The sequence below is a fragment of the Stegodyphus dumicola genome, chromosome 9, assembly GCF_044657685.1.
Source record: "Stegodyphus dumicola isolate Sdum_Otavi_A_Nest chromosome 9, ASM4465768v1".
NCBI lineage: Eukaryota > Metazoa > Arthropoda > Arachnida > Araneae > Eresidae > Stegodyphus > Stegodyphus dumicola.
Genome location: NC_140776.1, coordinates 154,684,296 through 154,702,859, shown reverse-complemented (window position 1 = coordinate 154,702,859; position 18,564 = coordinate 154,684,296). Strand labels below are relative to the sequence as shown.

Below are 18,564 nucleotides of genomic sequence, written 5' to 3'. Positions count from 1 at the left end.
GATATCTTAGAAATAGTTTCAACTGATGAGAGTGATATTTTTAGCAATGCTTCGTAAAGCAAATTCGTCTTCCAAGAGTTTGGAGATTAAGTTCTGACGTTACGTTTCATACATTATATACCAGGATGTATCATACTAAATATTTCAGTTCAGAAAAGTGGTATTAGTTTCCCCAAAACCTTCAAATTCAGCAGCAAAAATAAGTACGATGTTTTATGATAATAAATAAGTAAATTAAGCTCTACAGAAAGAACAAAAATTATTTAATATTTCATAGGCATGATTTTTTAATTAGTAACAAAATTCATAATTTCTTTAAAGTGAAATCATTTACTTCAGCCACCATTCTTGCAGCTGCAAAGGGTGAACTTTCTTTCTCGTCCTCAAATGTTTAAAAGAGCTCATACTCTTTTAGATTCTGTTCTTGAAACCTGCGTCTCAGAGTACTCAAACGAGAACAATTTAACAACTACATCAAAACGTTTAATAATAATTTTATTACGAATATACATAAAATACAAAACATGACATAATTACGAGAGATTATTACAGAAACATATATAAAATGGTAAGAATTAAACACATAATATTTTGTGGACCGCAGGCAGCCAGTAATACTTAATGCGCAGTGTGTTGATTGCGATCCAGCTACACTGTCTTGCAAAGTAATACTATTGTACTTTGTTTTACGTCAGAGAAAGTACAGCTTCAAGATCGACATTTTTCTCAACACGTACGCTTGTATGCAAATTTTACTATTGCTGTATTACTTTGAACAAGTGATCCATTTGGTGTTTAAAGTTTCTTTCATAGCAAATATTACAAAGCTATTCATTTAATAATTTTTCCAGTTGGCATTCAGTATGCTTTCGGCCTTGTATTTGTTTTATTTTCCATTCTATTACGCTTTAAAGCTATTAATTTTAAAAGTAGTTTCATAGACGTAATTTAATTTACATCAAATATTTTTCATTTTACACATTTAAGTTTTAACACTCACAGAAAAAATGCTGGAGATACTCAACAAGAATAAGAGTATTTTGCATAAATTTGTTGGGTTAATTCCAAAGGTTTGAAGATTAGAAGTTTTATAACGTTTCGGAGGACTTCTTAACCTAAAAGAGTAAGAATGACAAAGAAGACGCCTAAGCTCACTGGATAACAACAGACCAGAAAAACAAGTGGTCTACTATCATGAACACAGGATTACCTTCGCCATTTTTATTCCTGTAGCTGAAGAAGAAGTTTATTTCCAAACTTCGAAACTAGTCCATCAAATTTATGCAAATTACATTTATTCTTGTTGTCTTATTATCTTCAGTATTTATAGTTCCTATATAGCAGAGAAGACGTTTTTTAAAAGTTAAAATTGTTTACTTAATTTGAAACATCAGTTTTTTGGACTTTCATCAGCGGTTAAAGAACTAATCTGATACAAGTTAGTTAATAGGAAAAATTAAAAGATACGCATAGCATAGAATATGTGCAATAAATTCTGAGATAAAGAAATTTAACTAAAGCAAAAGGAAACAAAATTCAATTGTAGGAACAATTGTAAATTCAATTGTTCAATTGAATTGAATTAAAATTCAATTGTTCAACAATTGTAGGAAATTTGTTATTCTTGCGTAAATATATCAAATATTGCATAACATCCTTAACACATAAAAAACGGGAGAGCATTTGTTGTTATTACTCAAAATGGCACTTTAGACCTTGTCAATGCCAACGAATATCTGAAGTTTCTTTTTTTTTTAGTCCAAAGGGATTTGAATCCCGAAGGACTATTAGTTTCGTTTTGGCATTTTGCGTCGGACTCATAAATGTCGGTTCACTTTTCAAACTGTTGCCACAAAATGTTAGAGTCCTGCATTATATTTGAAGAAATTAAATAATGAAAAATCTGCATAAATGTATGTATATTTCTCGTATTGTGATAATACAACGGTACATAGAGTCATCGAATTTTGAATAACGTAATCCTCCAACGAATATGAGCATGTGGAAGACCAAATTTGAAATTTGAAATTTGTTTTATGATCGATTTCCTATTTTTTAAAACTTTGACGAATTTTTGATTAACAAACTCAAGGATTTCAAAGCGAGCAATGGCAACGTTGTGCAGAAAAAACATTTTTATCTCCAGCGCGTGAGTCTCTGTATCGGAAATTCTAAAGATATGCTCGTTTTAAAACTATTTTGCGATATTGCTGTTGCACTGGATCTTATGGTTTAAGTGCGAGGAACATGATATTTAATAAAGAAAGGTAACACACAAAATGTTAAAAAACGCCCCTTTGGACGTAATTTAAAATCTGAAACATTTCAGATTTTGTTTATTTTTTTATTTATTTTTTTTTTGATGAGTAGGATAATCAGGAGTCTATTTTCACTGTGATAAATTATTAAGTTTTCTGTACAATAAGTAAGCATAGCAGTTCATTAAATACCACATGATTCAAAAATGTGAAAACGTTGAGTGTAAGACGAGGAATATCGCATTCTTTTTTTTAAAATTAGCAAATGCATATAAATCCACTGTCACATTGAGAACCACACAAAGACTTTCTAGTGCTTTACACGCATCTTTAACTCGTATCTACAGCTACTAATTGGAAATTTGAAAAAAATTCGAAACAGCAGTGCTCTTGAATAAGATTGTTAATAAGGTGTTATATTGCACTAATGCAGCATATTACACATATTAAATATAATATTTAGTTTGTTTTTAATAACGTGCATTGCATAAAACCATATGTTAATAGGCAGACATTCAGAATAACAAGAATCTAAGTTAAAATAGAATTTCATAGAACAAGCATAAATGTTTTACACATTCTGCAATTCCAAAGTTATATTCTTTGTTCTCAATCAAAAATAGTTTAATGCATAAATACTAATTATGCGACAGAACATACTCCAACATCACTCTGATTAAAATCAAAATTTTGTTGTGGAAAGCTAATTTTTACAACTGTACATTTTATTTAAGGATTCATTTCCACGCATTAGTAAATAAGTAAGCGTTTATGCTTAATAAGCTTTGTTGTACGCCAAAAAATAGCTAAAATGTCAAAAGCGTACAAATCCACACAACAGTTACATTTGACATTTCATCCAACATTTTCGTCAGATAGAATTGTTTTTTGTATGCTTTAAAATATATACACACAATTTATATATTAATTCGATACATGAATATTTATACTTAAATATTCCATCACTTTCTTTATTTTTAAAATTTAAAAAGGTTTATAATAAGTAATGAAATAAAGATTTCTTGATACAATCGATATGCGATTTTTTTAAAATCACAAGTGAAGTCAGTAAATCAGTAAATATATAACGAATATACAAATAGATAACGGCGAGCATCTCTTACACAATAATCGATATTACATACAAGACAAAATTTTGTAAATTTACAAATATGTTACACGGTTAAACATCGTAACATTTATGATAAATATGATAAATACAATCGTTTATTACACAAACAAGAACACGAATAAATTTCAGTTTACAACCTTTTCGAGGAGAAAGAAATACTCACTCAGTTTGAATACTTCTCGGTATTGTACATTTATTCTCCAGGCAAATATTTAACCAAATTTTACATTCTTTTGGACATGGATTAAAAATAAGGTAAATTAATTATTGAAAGGAATTACACAATGCAATCCCTAATTATCAAGAACTAGTTGCAAATAAAATGCACGTGGATTTCTTATGCTTATTATGGAACATATACATAAAACGTAGTATTAAAAATGTAACTTACACTAATTAATCTTTCTCCGCGTGACTATTTAAAGCTCAATAATTAGTTCTCCCTCCTACGAATGGTATGGTAGTTGGTAAAGACAATTGCCATAACACTAGGCCCCAGTGGCGTAGCTAGGGGGAGCAACGGGAGGACATCTGTCCTCAGGCGTAGCACCGAGAGAGCGCCAAATTGTAATTGAGAAATTGCAGAATGAAGTGTTTTCAATTCTTGGCACACAGAAGGGGGAGTAAAATCTTCAGTTGTCCCCGGGCGCTAAAACCTCTAGCTATGCCTTTGCTAGGCCCGTATCAGAATCTCAGAGAAATCATGAATGTTTTTAAAGGGTTAACTTAATGTCCTCGAGACGTAAGGAAAATTAAAATCCCTCGTACCAGAAATCGAGTGGTTAGTGTTAAGCAGTAAGAGGTACCAGAACCTAGATTCTAGATTCTGTCCTCCAAGTATGTTTTCAAATTGAGAGGTAACTTGGCTGCCACCTATAAAGGGTCGTACTGCTAACTACGAGGATTCATATTGGAGTTATAAGGTGCTCAACGCCTTAACCAACAACATATGCTGCTATATCGCTCTTAACCATAGTAAATTTGTGACCTGATATGACTCAGATCAGAATGCCAGCAACAGCAACAACAGTCATTGTTTCACCGCGTAATATTCTTCTATAAATGTTTACGAAATACTCTTCGTTACTGATCTCTTATGCTAGAGGTTTTAAAAAGAGAGACTTAGATGAAAATTCATCAAGAAAGCTTGATATAATGATATAAGCTTGCTATAATAGACGGCTAAGTATCTGCACCATATGGACAATAGGAAATTCATATTATTGGGTTGCCTTGAAGTTAGTTTTGGAAGTTGCGAAGTCTTTCCCTAAAATCAGCATCAATATAAAGCTGAATTTTGCTTAATTGTAAAATTCTGCTACTCAAATGACACCGCAGGTAATTATTATAAGTTTCAGGAATGAAAAATATTCCTCGTTGTTTATTTGGAAAACAATACAGCGAAAAGGAAATGCACTTAGAAAGGAAAATATTTTAATACAGTCAGAAACTGCAACCAACCTTTTCCCTGACCAATTTAAGCAATGAAATCTTTTTTGATTGCCCTAAATATGCAACCATTTTTGTTTCAAATAAAATAAAAAGATGAAAACGATTGCTGTTTATTCAGACCTTAATCTTAAACGCATAACTTTTTTTCTTTTTACTGCGCTGAAATTAAGTAAACTATATAATAAAATAACATTTGTTTCCATCTGAAATTAAATTAATAATTTTTGCTGACTTAAAATGAAAAACAAAGAGGAAGAATAATGATGGAGCACATAAAGACAAGTACTTTTATATACAGGGCGTAATTACATTTCCGTTGTGGTTTATAACCTAGATACTTTTATAATTTTGTAGGTCAATATGCATGTTGTACACATTCATCTCAAATAATTTCACACGTCTCCAAAATAATATATTTTATTACCCTATAAGGATGATGTTAATTTTTTAACCGTTAAAGTGTGAGTTAAAGTTCCTTTCCTGTCGATTCTTAACTTCAACTTACTACTTCCGGCCAACACGTAGTTTTAGAATCACTACTGAATACATAATGAGGAAGAGCGGTATTTAACCGCAAAGTTCTTCGGTCTTAGTGAGAGAGTTACCAGGTATCTTGTCTGCACGTGTCCGCCTGTTTAGGCTACTCTCTCATAAGCTATTATTACGCCCGGCCGTGCTTTAGGCTCTTGATAGCTTCGCAGTCTATTAACGTTAAGGGGCCAACTCTGTTAGAATCTTGATAGCTTCGGCTACATCTTTTTAGTTTAGATTAGTTTAGTATTATTCTTAGTCTCTTAAGTTCAAAGCCCAAGTGTCGGCTTTATTGTACACTCCAAGACGGAGTTTGTTAAACTTTAGTTGGAATAATAGATGGCTATTTTACCCTTCTATCTTTTTCTATCTTGTTGTTTCCTGGAACTCAAGCGATTATCCGCTTATCAGTTCTTAAGATTCTGCACGTTCAACAGTAACTCAGCATTACACTGTGAGGAATCTTACAACCTTTTTGTGGAATTTTACTTAATTCCAGGTTAAAACTACTTGCATAAATTAAAAGCAAAGGTATCTATTAATTATCCAAAAATCAAAATGGGGCAATCCGGATATTTGGAGCTTGAATAATTTTGCGAAAATAAGCAATTAAAATCCATTCCGTTTACCATATTCGCCTTGATTTGCCTGAATAGTAACGAATTTTACCATGTTGCCTTCTGCCAAGAGATAGCAGCTTTGCTATTGTGATAACAACATCATCCAGAAATTAAATGGATGCTTAGTACAAGTAAATAGCAATTATATGTAAATCTGACTAAATTTATTACATATATTAATGAGGCGAAAAATTGCATGATGTCTAAGAAATCCTCAATCCTTTATGGAAATTAATTATTGTTCAATGCTTAGCTTATTAAATATTATTAAGTCTCTAGCCAGTAATGTGCACAGTGATAGACAAAATTGTGAGTATACTTTAGCCTGTCAGGAAACTTGTTACACATGTTTGTGCTATTAAGTTTTAACTAATTTGTTGAATTAATGTCAACCATACCAGTTCATCAACAATTAAAAATGAAATAACTAAATACTCACATAAAGAGATATTTAGAAATATTAAATTTATTTAGAGGTTAATAAAAAAGTGTCAGTTTTAAGAAAAGTGCTTTTGCCTTCTCACCCTACCATTACTTTTTTCCTTTCTTCTCTTCGTTTCCCAAATTGCCTTAAAACATATTCATGTTTCATCAAAGCACCAAAATGCAATAACTTACAAAATTATATGCTTTATATTTACAGATTCGCAATATTTCAACACATGTGCATACATATTATTTATAAAAGTATTCATAAACACTGTATCCATAATGATACATCATAGTTACGTGTACCAAAGTTTCATAAAATAGTATTTATTATTTGCTTAAATTAAGCAATGCAATAATCTGCCTCTCAGCATTTTCCATCAGGTGTTTTAGTTGATATTACAAGCAACTTCTAATTAGTTGATGTATAGTTTACCATCCATTACAAATTAATAAAACTAGATATAATATGATCTCTTTTTATTCAGCCTTTTAAAATAAAGTCTGTAATAGCTTCCAAACAAGAGATCACCAAACACGTTCCTATTAACATGAGTCAGAAATTTAAAGGAAGGGTAAGATGTCTTTAAGATGTAAATTTTAAGGTAAAGAAATTTATAAACGCATGGAATATTTATGTGCATATTTGTTATTCTTTACTTCGGTTTTGGTTGACTTTTATCTTGATAAAGAGTATGATATATCATTTTCGAATAATGAAGAATACTTATTTAAGCCTGAACAAACATGAATAACGAAAGAATTATTCTGTAATTTTATAGCTTTTCTTATGACACAACTAACAGCAAACTGTATTTTACAGTAGCTCTGTTTCAAAGAGCACAATGAGTGAAAGATTGTATTAAAATCAGTGACATTAGGTCTAAATTTAAGAATAATTTATAGCTCATAATATAGTTTTTTGAAAACCAATCATTCATGTAATATTCAGCCATATAAAAACCAAAATAAAGTTTATCCTAACGAATATTTAAAAATAATATTCAACAGGTTAACAACCTTAGAATACTTTAGCTCCAGGTAAAATTTTATCAAATACTGTTGAAATCGAAATTAGGTGTTGGTTTTATTCACCTGAGTAATTAAATTTCATGCATATTGTGAGCTTGTGTTCAATTTTATTTAGCTGTGGCACTGATTTGTGATAAAATAATTAATTTCATAATTTATAAGATAGTGAAAAGTAGCTTAATGAGTGATTATTAAGTGTACGGCTCATTTTTAATAAATAAGCGTTATCTTCCCAAACTTGTAAATCTTGCAAAATGAAGTAGATTGAAACGTTCAGATTAGAAAAGTGGAAAGATTATTAATCACTCAGATTCTACGATCATCTTATTCTCTCATTTAAACAGTCTTTTTCTTAGCTGCGTCAGACTCTTTTGTCAATGGATTTTCTTTTAGTTATAGCGCCTAATTTCTCCATGGGCTAGCTGTTGAGAGTAAAGCTTAATTCCCTTTCCAGTTCTGCCGCACATTCTACGTGAGAGGAGTGTTCATCCCAGAATATTTTCTGGGATTTTCCCGTTGATTTAAAACGGCCGTTAAGACCAGTGATTGTCCGACCGTGTAGTACTGCAGTGGTTGTCATGAACTTGACATGCTGGCTGGCCCTGGAGCTACGTCTGCTCGAAATGCCGGACGTGGAAGGAGCCGACAGCAAAGGCGGACTGTCCGGTATCGCCTGTGAAACCTCCCCCATGCCTTTCAAACTGGGATCAGAGGATGAGTCCTTGGAGTAGAAGGAAGATTTTTCCCGTGCAGGGATTTCCAATGTAACGGAGCGGCATCTGCGGGATATAAAAGCACTGCATTTAGACATCTATAAACAACATTATCGGATAATATCTGAGACATCTATAAACAAATAAACAGATAAAAAGTAAACGATGAATGTGAACAGCACAGCCTATTCAACACATTAAAAGCAGCTTCATTTAATTACTGCATACAACAGCAAGGGTTTTACATAAAAGCAATTTTTTCCCCACAGCAGGTAATTCCATCTTTCTGGAATCATAAGCCACTGAAGGTAAGCCACTGAAACATAATAGTACTATGTAATAAAAGCATGGACGATTAAAATCACGGTTAATATTAGTAAGCCATTGAAACATAATAGTACTATGTAATAAAAGCATGGACGATTAAAATCACGGTTAATATTGGTAAGCCATTGAAACATAATAGTACTATTTAATAAAAGCATGGACGATTAAAATCACGGTTAATATTGGTAAGCCATTGAAACATAATAGTACTATGTAATAAAAGCATGGACGATTAAAATCACGGTTAATATTGGTAAGCCATTGAAACATAATAGTACTATTTAATAAAAGCATGGACGATTAAAATCACGGTTAATATTGGTAAGCCATTGAAACATAATAGTACTATGTAATAAAAGCATGGACGATTAAAATCACGGTTAATATTGGTAAGCCATTGAAATATAATAGTACTATGTAATAAAAGCATGGACGATTAAAATCACGGTTAATATTGGTAAGCCACTGAAACATAATAGTATTATGTAATAAAAGCAGGGACGATTAAAATCACGGTTAATATTGGTAAGCCATTGAAACATAATAGTACTATTTAATAAAAGCATGGACGATTAAAATCACGGTTAATATTGGTAAGCCATTGAAATATAATAGTACTATGTAATAAAAGCATGGACGATTAAAATCACGGTTAATATTGGTAAGCCATTGAAACATAATAGTACTATTTAATAAAAGCATGGACGATTAAAATCACGGTTAATACTGGTAAGCCATTGAAACATAATAGTACTATTTAATAAAAGCATGGACGATTAAAATCACGGTTTATATTGGTAATAAAATTATGCCACACATACACAGCGATTGTGAATGTCAAAAAATCCTCCAAAATTAACTTATTTCATAATATGTAAGTACTGGATAAATTTTAATGCTTGAATGATAGCTTATAATGTTAATTTGGTAAGAAAAGTGGCTACCGTATCATTTCGAAAGGTCTGGCCATCGACAATTCAGACATCTTTCTTGAGCATGCGGACCCTGAATTGTTGGCTTGTCGAGAAAATAATTTCGGTTTGTATAAATAGGTAGCGTTATGTTGGTTTCGTTAGTCTTCTGTCAAGCTTATTAAAAAAAATCCTGCATATTACATGATGAAATATTTAATCCAAACAATTTTGAAATTTCAGTCAACTCCTACAGAAGACATCCTGCCTCTAATCCTAAAATATATAGCACAATAAAACCTCCAATCAGTCATATATCTCCACCAATAATATATACGGATGGATCGAAAATGGACTTAGGAGTTGGCTGTGCATGTATAATACAAATAGATCAAACCCAGAAAATAACTCTCCAAAATCGACTCGCCAAGGAAAATAGTATCTTCCAAGCAGAATTACACGCAATTCGAATGGCAACATAATACTCAATCGATAACAATTTACAAAAAATCAATATTTTCTCAGATAGTCAATCCGCAATACTAGCTCTACAAAATCCCAAACACACATCTGAAGTAATCCAAGATATTTTTAACAAAACTATCCAATATCCTCAAATTTCACCAAACATTTATTGGATAAAGGCTCACGTCGGAATTCTTGGTAACGAAGAAGCCGATTCAGGAGCCAAATCAGCTACTACCAACAATAATATCCCTTCAAGAAAAATCTCCTGGCCGAAATCATACCTCAAGAACTATCTATGTAAAATCAGTCTCCAAATGTGGGAAGAAGAATGGACAACAATAAATATAGGAAGACAATTACATCAAATAGCACCTCATGTAAATGATACATGTACAATGGTCAATGGTTATATAAACCGCTTTTTAACTGGACATGGGCCATTTCCCACATACTTCTTCAGATACAACATCTCAAACTCTGAGCAATGTGTATGTGGAAATAAAAGTGATCCAATCCATTATATTACTCAATGTCCCTTAACAAAGTCAACTCATATTAAATTGCCTAATTCAAATATCAATGCCTTCCTTCGTTTTGCAATTACCAAAAAACATTTAAAAAATAAAATAGAAAATACAATGAAATATCTATCTTCAATAGGCAAAAATTTATGTGAGCACTAAAGTAATTAATGTCAAAACTCATTTTTGAAGCTGCAATGATCTAAAACATTTCTTATCAAATTATCTTAACAACAAACCCTTGCAATAATACTGATATAGTAAAAAAAAAGGAAAAAGAAGAGGAAGAAGATACAGATTCATATAATAAACTTTATCTCAAGGAACTATTATGAACTGTTATAAATTATGACTGTTAGACTACTATTATTATACCTATTATAACTTCTATAATCATATCTAATAGATATGATATCAATCAAAATAGCGATATACTATTTATACTGTTATATTATGTGTTATATTATACTATATATTTTTTTTTAATATTAACTTTAAAAATAAACCGAAGTGTAGTGGGACTATACCTACATTACTTATAGTAAACATTGGGTGTCCCACTACATTTCCACCTGAACCTGAACCTGTCAAGCTTATAGTTTTATTTCTTTTCAAATTTGGCACATGAAACTTTTAGGTTGCCATAGAAACAAATTCCGTATGTATTTTTACAACTGTAAGTTTACGGTCAATTTTAATGTGGGCTGCAAAAATAAACATTTTCCTCATATTTTTCTTTTATATTTTCATAAAGACAAGAAAGTGACTAAGGCTCACAAAGATTTATGTAAAGTTTCATAATGACAAGAAAGTGACTAAGGCTCACAAAGATTTATGTGAAGATTATATTTTGATTGCTTACCCGAAAGCGTGTGTCAGAACTTTTTAAAAAATTTTGTTCTGGAGATTATTCAGTTGAAGTTGTACGACGTTCTGGCCGATCTTCTGAAATTTACTATGATAAAATTAAGGCTATAATTAAATGGAATTGTCATACAACAGTGCGAGAGATTACAAAACGGCTAAATATGCCGCAAACAATAATTGAAAGTCACATAAGATGTCTTGGACTCGTTAAGAAGCTCAATATGTAAGTTTCATATGAATTGAAATAAATTCACTTAACACAACGAATCGATATTTGCGATAAGCATTTCAAGCGTAATGCTATTCATTCGTTATTGGAAGGAATTATCAATGGTGAAGAAAAATAGATAATTTGCAATAACATTAATCGAAAAAATTGTCATGGCCAAGCATGATAATTCAGCACAAATCATATAGAAATCTAAACTGCATCAGAAAACGATCTTGTTTCATTTTGGTGGGATTGGAAAGGTAGTGTGTATTCGAAACTGCTTATTCGCAACCAAACTTTCAACTCAGCTATTTACCATCAAGAACTTAGAAAAGGGGAGGAAGCAATCAAACAGAAAAGGCTAAAACTGACAAATCGCAAAGGAATCGTGTTCCACCACGACAATTCGAGGCCTCATACATTTAGCAATTCGTGCAAAATTATTGGAGCTTGGTTGAGAATTGTTGTCGTATCCCCCGTAATTCCGACCTTATTCCACCATGGAATAACCCCGTAATAACCCCGTAATTCCACCATGGAATTATTGTTTATTTCAAATGTTACAGATTTTCTTAAATGGTAAAACGTTTAGTAATAACGATGACCTCAAATCGCACTTGACTGAGGTTCTTGCTGATAAGGGCCTTAGGAGCGCGAAATCGTGAAGTTAGCAGAAAGATGGCAACAGTACATAAAACAGAATGGAATATATTTGTGACTGATTAAAGTTAATTTTTTGTGTAGAAAAGTTGAGTTTTATTTCACACCAAATCGCCGAAATTATTTTCCTGCCAACCCGATATATTCCTTGGACAAACTTACAGAAGAAAGTTCATTTATAATCTGAAAACTGTAGGAAGACTTAAAAATTCAACATAGGACGGGCAGTCTGCAAAATTACGCGCTCACTGTTGCGATTTCCAACCTAATTCTTCGTATTTCATAGAAACGTTTTCATGCACTTGCATTGTTTGGTTAGTAACGCTTGCGATTCTTTGTTAGTTTCGCAGTTATTGTCAACGATAATAGATACATGGTCATTGCAAAGGAAATTTCCCGGAACTGTTGATAATTTTCTGAATTACATGTATCGTGTTGATGTATAACAGTTTCACAGTTCTCCATTGGTTAGCTGGCTCTATGGGCATTATGCATCTATGGCTCCATGGGCTTTATACATCTATGCTTTTTGACTTTTTTATCCAGTCGTATTTCTATTATTCAATATAGTCTAAGACTTTTTCTTTCAGTATCTATTGAACTGTAATTTAACAATCTATATAAGATTCTTATCAAATATAATAGTGGGCTTTTTGTCTCTTTAATTAATGTTGAGAAATTAAAGCATCAGCAGAATGGATTAATAGTTTGTAATTCTATTATTAATAGAGAAAGAGCAAAAATGATGAATACTAATGCTACATTATATTTTAAAATCACTGTAGAGGGTATTTTAGCTTGTAGAGGCATTAGGATTTTTTTGGAAACAGGAGATGTGAAAAATGAGCAACACCTTCTCCGGGACTCGAACCACGGAACCTCTCGAATACGCGCCGAGCGTGCTGACCACTACACTATGAAGGCAGGATAAGAAGGCGGGAGAAATACCTTATAAGCTTTCTAATAGTTATTTTTAATTTTGAAACACTTCCTTTAAATTCTTGTTTTCTACCTAAAACTACCTGCGAGAATGAGCTTTCAGTATTGCGTTTTATGTAAATGAAGTAGAACCACTATTTATTGGGAAACTCGGTCACTTCGATAGAAGAGCTCCGAAGTTCTCAGTAGAGCGTGTTCAGTCTTCGGGCCACGTCGTTAAGGTTATCTTATTACGTACGGTGGTAGTCTGACGTGCCTGTTAGTATTCGTCTGTTAGGTGTAAGCATGGATCAACTCAGTTAGTTATCTTTGTACAGCTTCGACTACAGTTTAGCTAGCTAGAATTAGTTTAGTTTCTTATTCTCTATCTTACGTTAAAGCCCAGGTGGAGGTTTTCTTTTAAGTCTCAGAAGCGAGTGTTTCTTTGAGTGAATAAAACGGTATTTTAACCCTTCTTTGGACCTACATTTTATAATTATATTTTGTAGGAAGATCTGCGAATAGTCGCTGGATACTTCATAAGGTTCTGGTGCCAAGAACACGTATATTAATTAGATCTTTATATCACAAATACAGCAAACAAGGTTGGTCATCGATTTCACAATTCCAGATGGGGGCGGGGAAATCTATTGAATTGAAACTTTTACAGATCACTCTGTTAACGCAATTTGTTTTCATTTGTTATTTATATTTTGATCTTGTGTATCTTTTACGCGCGTAATGTGCTGATATTTTTAATCGTTGTTACATACATATGTTTTATGTCTAGATTATAAAAGTGAAGTGTTAACCAAAAATTACAATTATTTAAGAAGATTAAAATTTTATATGTCTTGTATATGTTCGTGAGGCAGTAAGCAAACACAATCAGTTTGTTTGGACAATAAGCAAAAATTATTTTCGAAATTCATAAAGGTAAAATAAGAAAGCATTGCACTCAAGCACCATTTTCTTATTGTTCTGCTACTAAAATTTGGAAACTTTTCTTCCATGCTTATGCTATTGCATGCAGCATGAGTCTAATCGCTATTGCTCAAGCTACTCATGTTACTGCATCTCCAATTTCATGATATGAAGCTGTCTTGCTCTTTTGTACTCATACAAAGTTCTGATTTACAAACACGCATTTACGGAAAGGAATGTAGCATCCTTTAATGTTTTCATCATATATTTTTTATGTAATTATGTTTTACATTAAAGTAATTATTTGTTACATTTGATGTAATTATGCTTTACATTTTTAAGGTTTGTATGACTAAATATGTCTTTAACTGATGTTATGGACATATCGCTCTGATGTTATAAATGACTCAAATAAAGCAGGCCTTCAAATTATAATGGTTTGTAGAAAGAGATGTCATGTTTGAAAGTCTAATAAAAATATAAGGAATTTTTATTTTTGTTTACGTTTGTAGATAAAATTCCAAAGAGAAAAACTCGCGGCATTGGAAAAATTAGTTTATCCCCCCCCCGAAAAAAAGATAAAGATTGAGTCTATTTACATGGATCAAATAACGCTATATATGCTTAAGTGAATTTTTGGAAAAACCATTCATTCACAGGTAACATGAGAAAAACAAGTCATATTTGGAGTACATATTTATTGATAAATCAAGCAAAAATGTTTTTTCAGGCATGTTTTGCTCGCAATCAGAAATAACAATGTCTAAATGAAAACATAAATTAAAATTTGTCATTTGTGAAGATGGAAGTTAGAAATTCAGGAAACTGTGAACAAGAGATGTGAAAGGTTTATAGTGAAATGCATAATTGTGTATGTACCCTATTAAGAAATACATATATCAAAGAGAAAAATATTTATTTTTGCCACAAAGGAATCATTAAAGAAAACTACTCTCAAATTATCCCAAATATAATTAAATAAACTGTTTGGGGACCGAGCAGAGATATAATCAGACAGTTAATAGCATGTGGAATGCGTACTTACTGCCAATCTATAAAGAATGTTCATTCAAATATTTTCCCTATCTCTCAATGAAGTTATAACAGTTTCCGTAACTAAAATCATGAGCTAAATGTGGTCAGTCGAGCAGATGGAATCTAGGAATTCATGTATTTTGTGACAGTTTTATTTCTGGAGCAAGCTGAAATATCCGACTGAATAAAATGCTATAAATGGAAACACAGAAAAGTTCTTCCTATTGATATTTGATATCGATTTTTGGTTTAAAAAATTCTTCTTTTCCCAATTTCGTCTATTATTGTGAATTGAAATGCTTTTTAATTTATACCTCTTTAAGAAGAATGTAATATAAAAGTAAGACCAGCTTTAAAAAAAGTTGTGTGCAGTTTCCAATTAGGATGCAGCGAATGTTCAGCTGAAAATTTCTTTATTTAATATTACGTATTCATGCCCAAAAAATGATTCATCAGACAGTGATAATCAGGAAGGTTTCTGTGTTTCAAGAGGCCTTCCAATTAGTAATGGAATTTTAGAAAACGAAAATACATCTCTTGTCTTAAGATAAAAAGCCTCCAGAAGTTTAGGTGAGGGCCGACCCCATGTCAAAAATCCATCATTGTTCGTACTATGAATTTAACAACACTCTGTAGCAAAATCCGCGTATGGAAAAGCAGGGGAACATAAAGCACTTGAGATGTTTATTTTACAAACACAGATATGCATGTCTTTAAATTATGCGCAGCCACACAGAGCGCATGTAAGGCGCACCGGAAAAGGCCATTCACACTGGGGTTTATCTGAGTTAACGGAGTAAGTTCCATGTGTCGACTACCTCCGCTGTACTTCAGATTCGTATTTTTCAGCTCACTTCTCTATGAGGAAAAAATGGTTCTGGAGTTGCATCGGGTACTCAAAACATCTCCGTATCAGATAAACCGCAATGTGAACATCCCTGGACAGAGCAAGGCGGTATATACAAAATGTTACCAGAAATTTTTGAACTGATAGCAAGAGAAAAATCGAAAAGATCCAAAGAGTAGCGTGTGGCGTCAAAGATCACGTGATCGTTTATAGAATCTCTCAATCATAAATTCAGTTCACGGCATGATAGTTACATGTGATGTGCCTATATGGCTTTATTTGTTATTGAGCCAGATACGTCGCGAATCGCGCGATATTCGAGACAAAACGGGTTCCAATTCAATTCAATTCAAATTCAGCTTTCGGGGGTTCCGTAGGACAAAGGTCTAAAACTCACAGCCCGAATGCGGCCCTTGATGCAGTTTTATGTGGCTTGCTAATGCGTTACCAGTAAAGTAATCAGAATTATTATGACATTCTGTTTTACGGCAAGAATTAGAACAAAGATTTAAGATTTTAATGGTTTTTTACACTTTTATTCACATTAAAATAATTATTATCATTTTGAATAATTTTGTAGTCCTTAATTTTCATTACAATAAAACGGAGGTGAGTAATGCCTTACAAAATCTACAAATGAAGCTAATTAATTTAAACTTTGATGTAAATCTTATACAGAAAATTGAGAAAGCAGATTTTATTAACCATTTCTTCGTACTTGTGGAAAGGTAAATACCCTGAATTACGTATTTTTGCAATAAGAATAATTGCTTTGTTTCTGAACACATTTATATGCGAACAGATTTTTCCGCAGTTGAACATAAGAAGTCTATAAATATAGTTTCTTTTAATTTTTCTCCAGCGATACAAATTTTATCAAAATGGACAAGCCAAGAGATGCTGTACTAAAAGCTGTAAAAAGAAATAAAGAAATTTATGACTACCTATATACAAAGAGATGTATTTTTTTGTTTGTGCCAAATAAAAATTTAATACATAAAATAAAGATTTATTTATTCTCATTATTCCCATAATCATTATTTATTCTCAAGTTTTGTCTCACTTAGAAAGCTTTCGTAATTAGTTTATTCTTAGCTTAAGTTGAAATAAGTTAGCTAGTGGTTAATTCTACACATTAGAATTATTTGGAATCTGAAAATTTAATATTTAGCTACTAACACCATGTATTTCCAAATGTAACCAAAAGAAATTTCTTGCAAATCCAGATCAAATAGAAAAAATATATAAGATTTCAAATAGAAAAAATATATAAATTCGAACGTTTTCCTTTCTATCATTATTCTTATCGTTTATATACTATGTTGTGGCAAACCGCCACAACAGTTGTAGCAAATAAGATTTAAAATGGTGTTAAAAATTTGTCAAAATACATTTAATTTAAAAAAAGTTGGGCCGGTCGCATATAAGCATTCTGTACCGCGCCACACACATAGGGAAAAACTTCCTCCTCCTGATTGGATATGGGTTCCGATGACATCATTTTCTCTACGCCTCAGGAACGCCTTGACTTAAAGATTATTACATGCGTTGTATTTTTGTTGCTATGAGATTACACTTCACAAGCACTGTAGTGTAACGTCTTTTATACCATTGCATAAAATAGTGTTTGTCGGAGAAGGAAGTTTAGTTTCTTTTCTTATACATGTGTATTAAATTTAGTAACAGTACTGAATGCACTTTTTCTTTCATTTAAGGAATCAGAATATTAGAATGACATGGACATTAAAATGGAAATAACATAATATTTGGAAAGGAAATATTTTCTGCAATGTGAAACAAACAAAATGCAAAAAATTACAATAGTATTAATAATATACTTACTAGGACACAATGCCTTTAGAGTTGGGTCAGGATCGTCGTGTTTTGGTTTTATACTAAATTCACGAACCCAACTATTTATATAATCTAAACGCTTAAGATTCTTCTAATATTAACAGCATCTTTGAAAGTTTTTAAATTTTATTATTCCATCAAACAGGAAGCTATCTGCAGAACGCTGCAGCTAAACGTTTTCGTTTCAAAGAAAACAAACGATAATTTTCCCGATTCCGTGATACTCATGCGCGTCATTCAACGAAAAGGAAACCTTAAGAACCCCGCCTTAAAGTCATTATGCCAAAGATAAAGTGATGTCATATGAAAGTATGTCCAATCACAAGTACGGAGTTTTCCCTATGCGCGTGACGAGCTATTTTTAGATTCTGCATTCGGCTCGCATGGAATTTCATTAGTTTGAGACTGCCGTAGGTTACGGATTGCAATTCGGTTTGTTATCGTTATACACTGACTACCAATAAGTATTTGGACACTTATGCAAATGACAATATCTGCGGTCCTAAGGTACGTCACGGTCTCGGCCGATATATGTCGTGTAGGAAACAGCATCGGCTTTAGTCACATGCAAGATGCCTCGCAGTTCGGAGCTTTCTGATTTCGAGAAAGGCATAATTATCGGGTATCACAAATGTGGCCGATCCTTAAGGGACATATCTAGCGATCTGAAGTACCCAAAATCGACAGTGGCCTATGTGATTAAGAAGTGGAAGGTGAGCGGTGATTGTCGGAATGTGCTCCGAGTCGGCAGACCAACGAAACTGGGAGATAGAGACCGACGAGTGCTGTCCAGAGAAATTCGGAAGAACCGCACCCAACAGATGGATCTCATCTGCGAGGAGCTTCAACAGGCA

General features: G+C 32.4%; 1 protein-coding gene across 1 annotated transcript in view; it reads right to left on the bottom strand.

Annotated features, from left to right (window-relative positions):
- Window positions 1–477: 477 nt before the first annotated feature.
- Window positions 478–18,564, bottom strand: part of LOC118183576 (uncharacterized) — a 363,019-nt gene continuing 344,932 nt past the window's right edge. Inside the window, exon 4 of the mRNA XM_085824258.1 lies at window positions 478–8,233. Within this exon, the coding sequence (XP_085680384.1) occupies window positions 7,873–8,233 (361 nt within the window). The 3' untranslated portion in view covers window positions 478–7,872. The remainder of the gene's footprint in view (window positions 8,234–18,564) is intronic.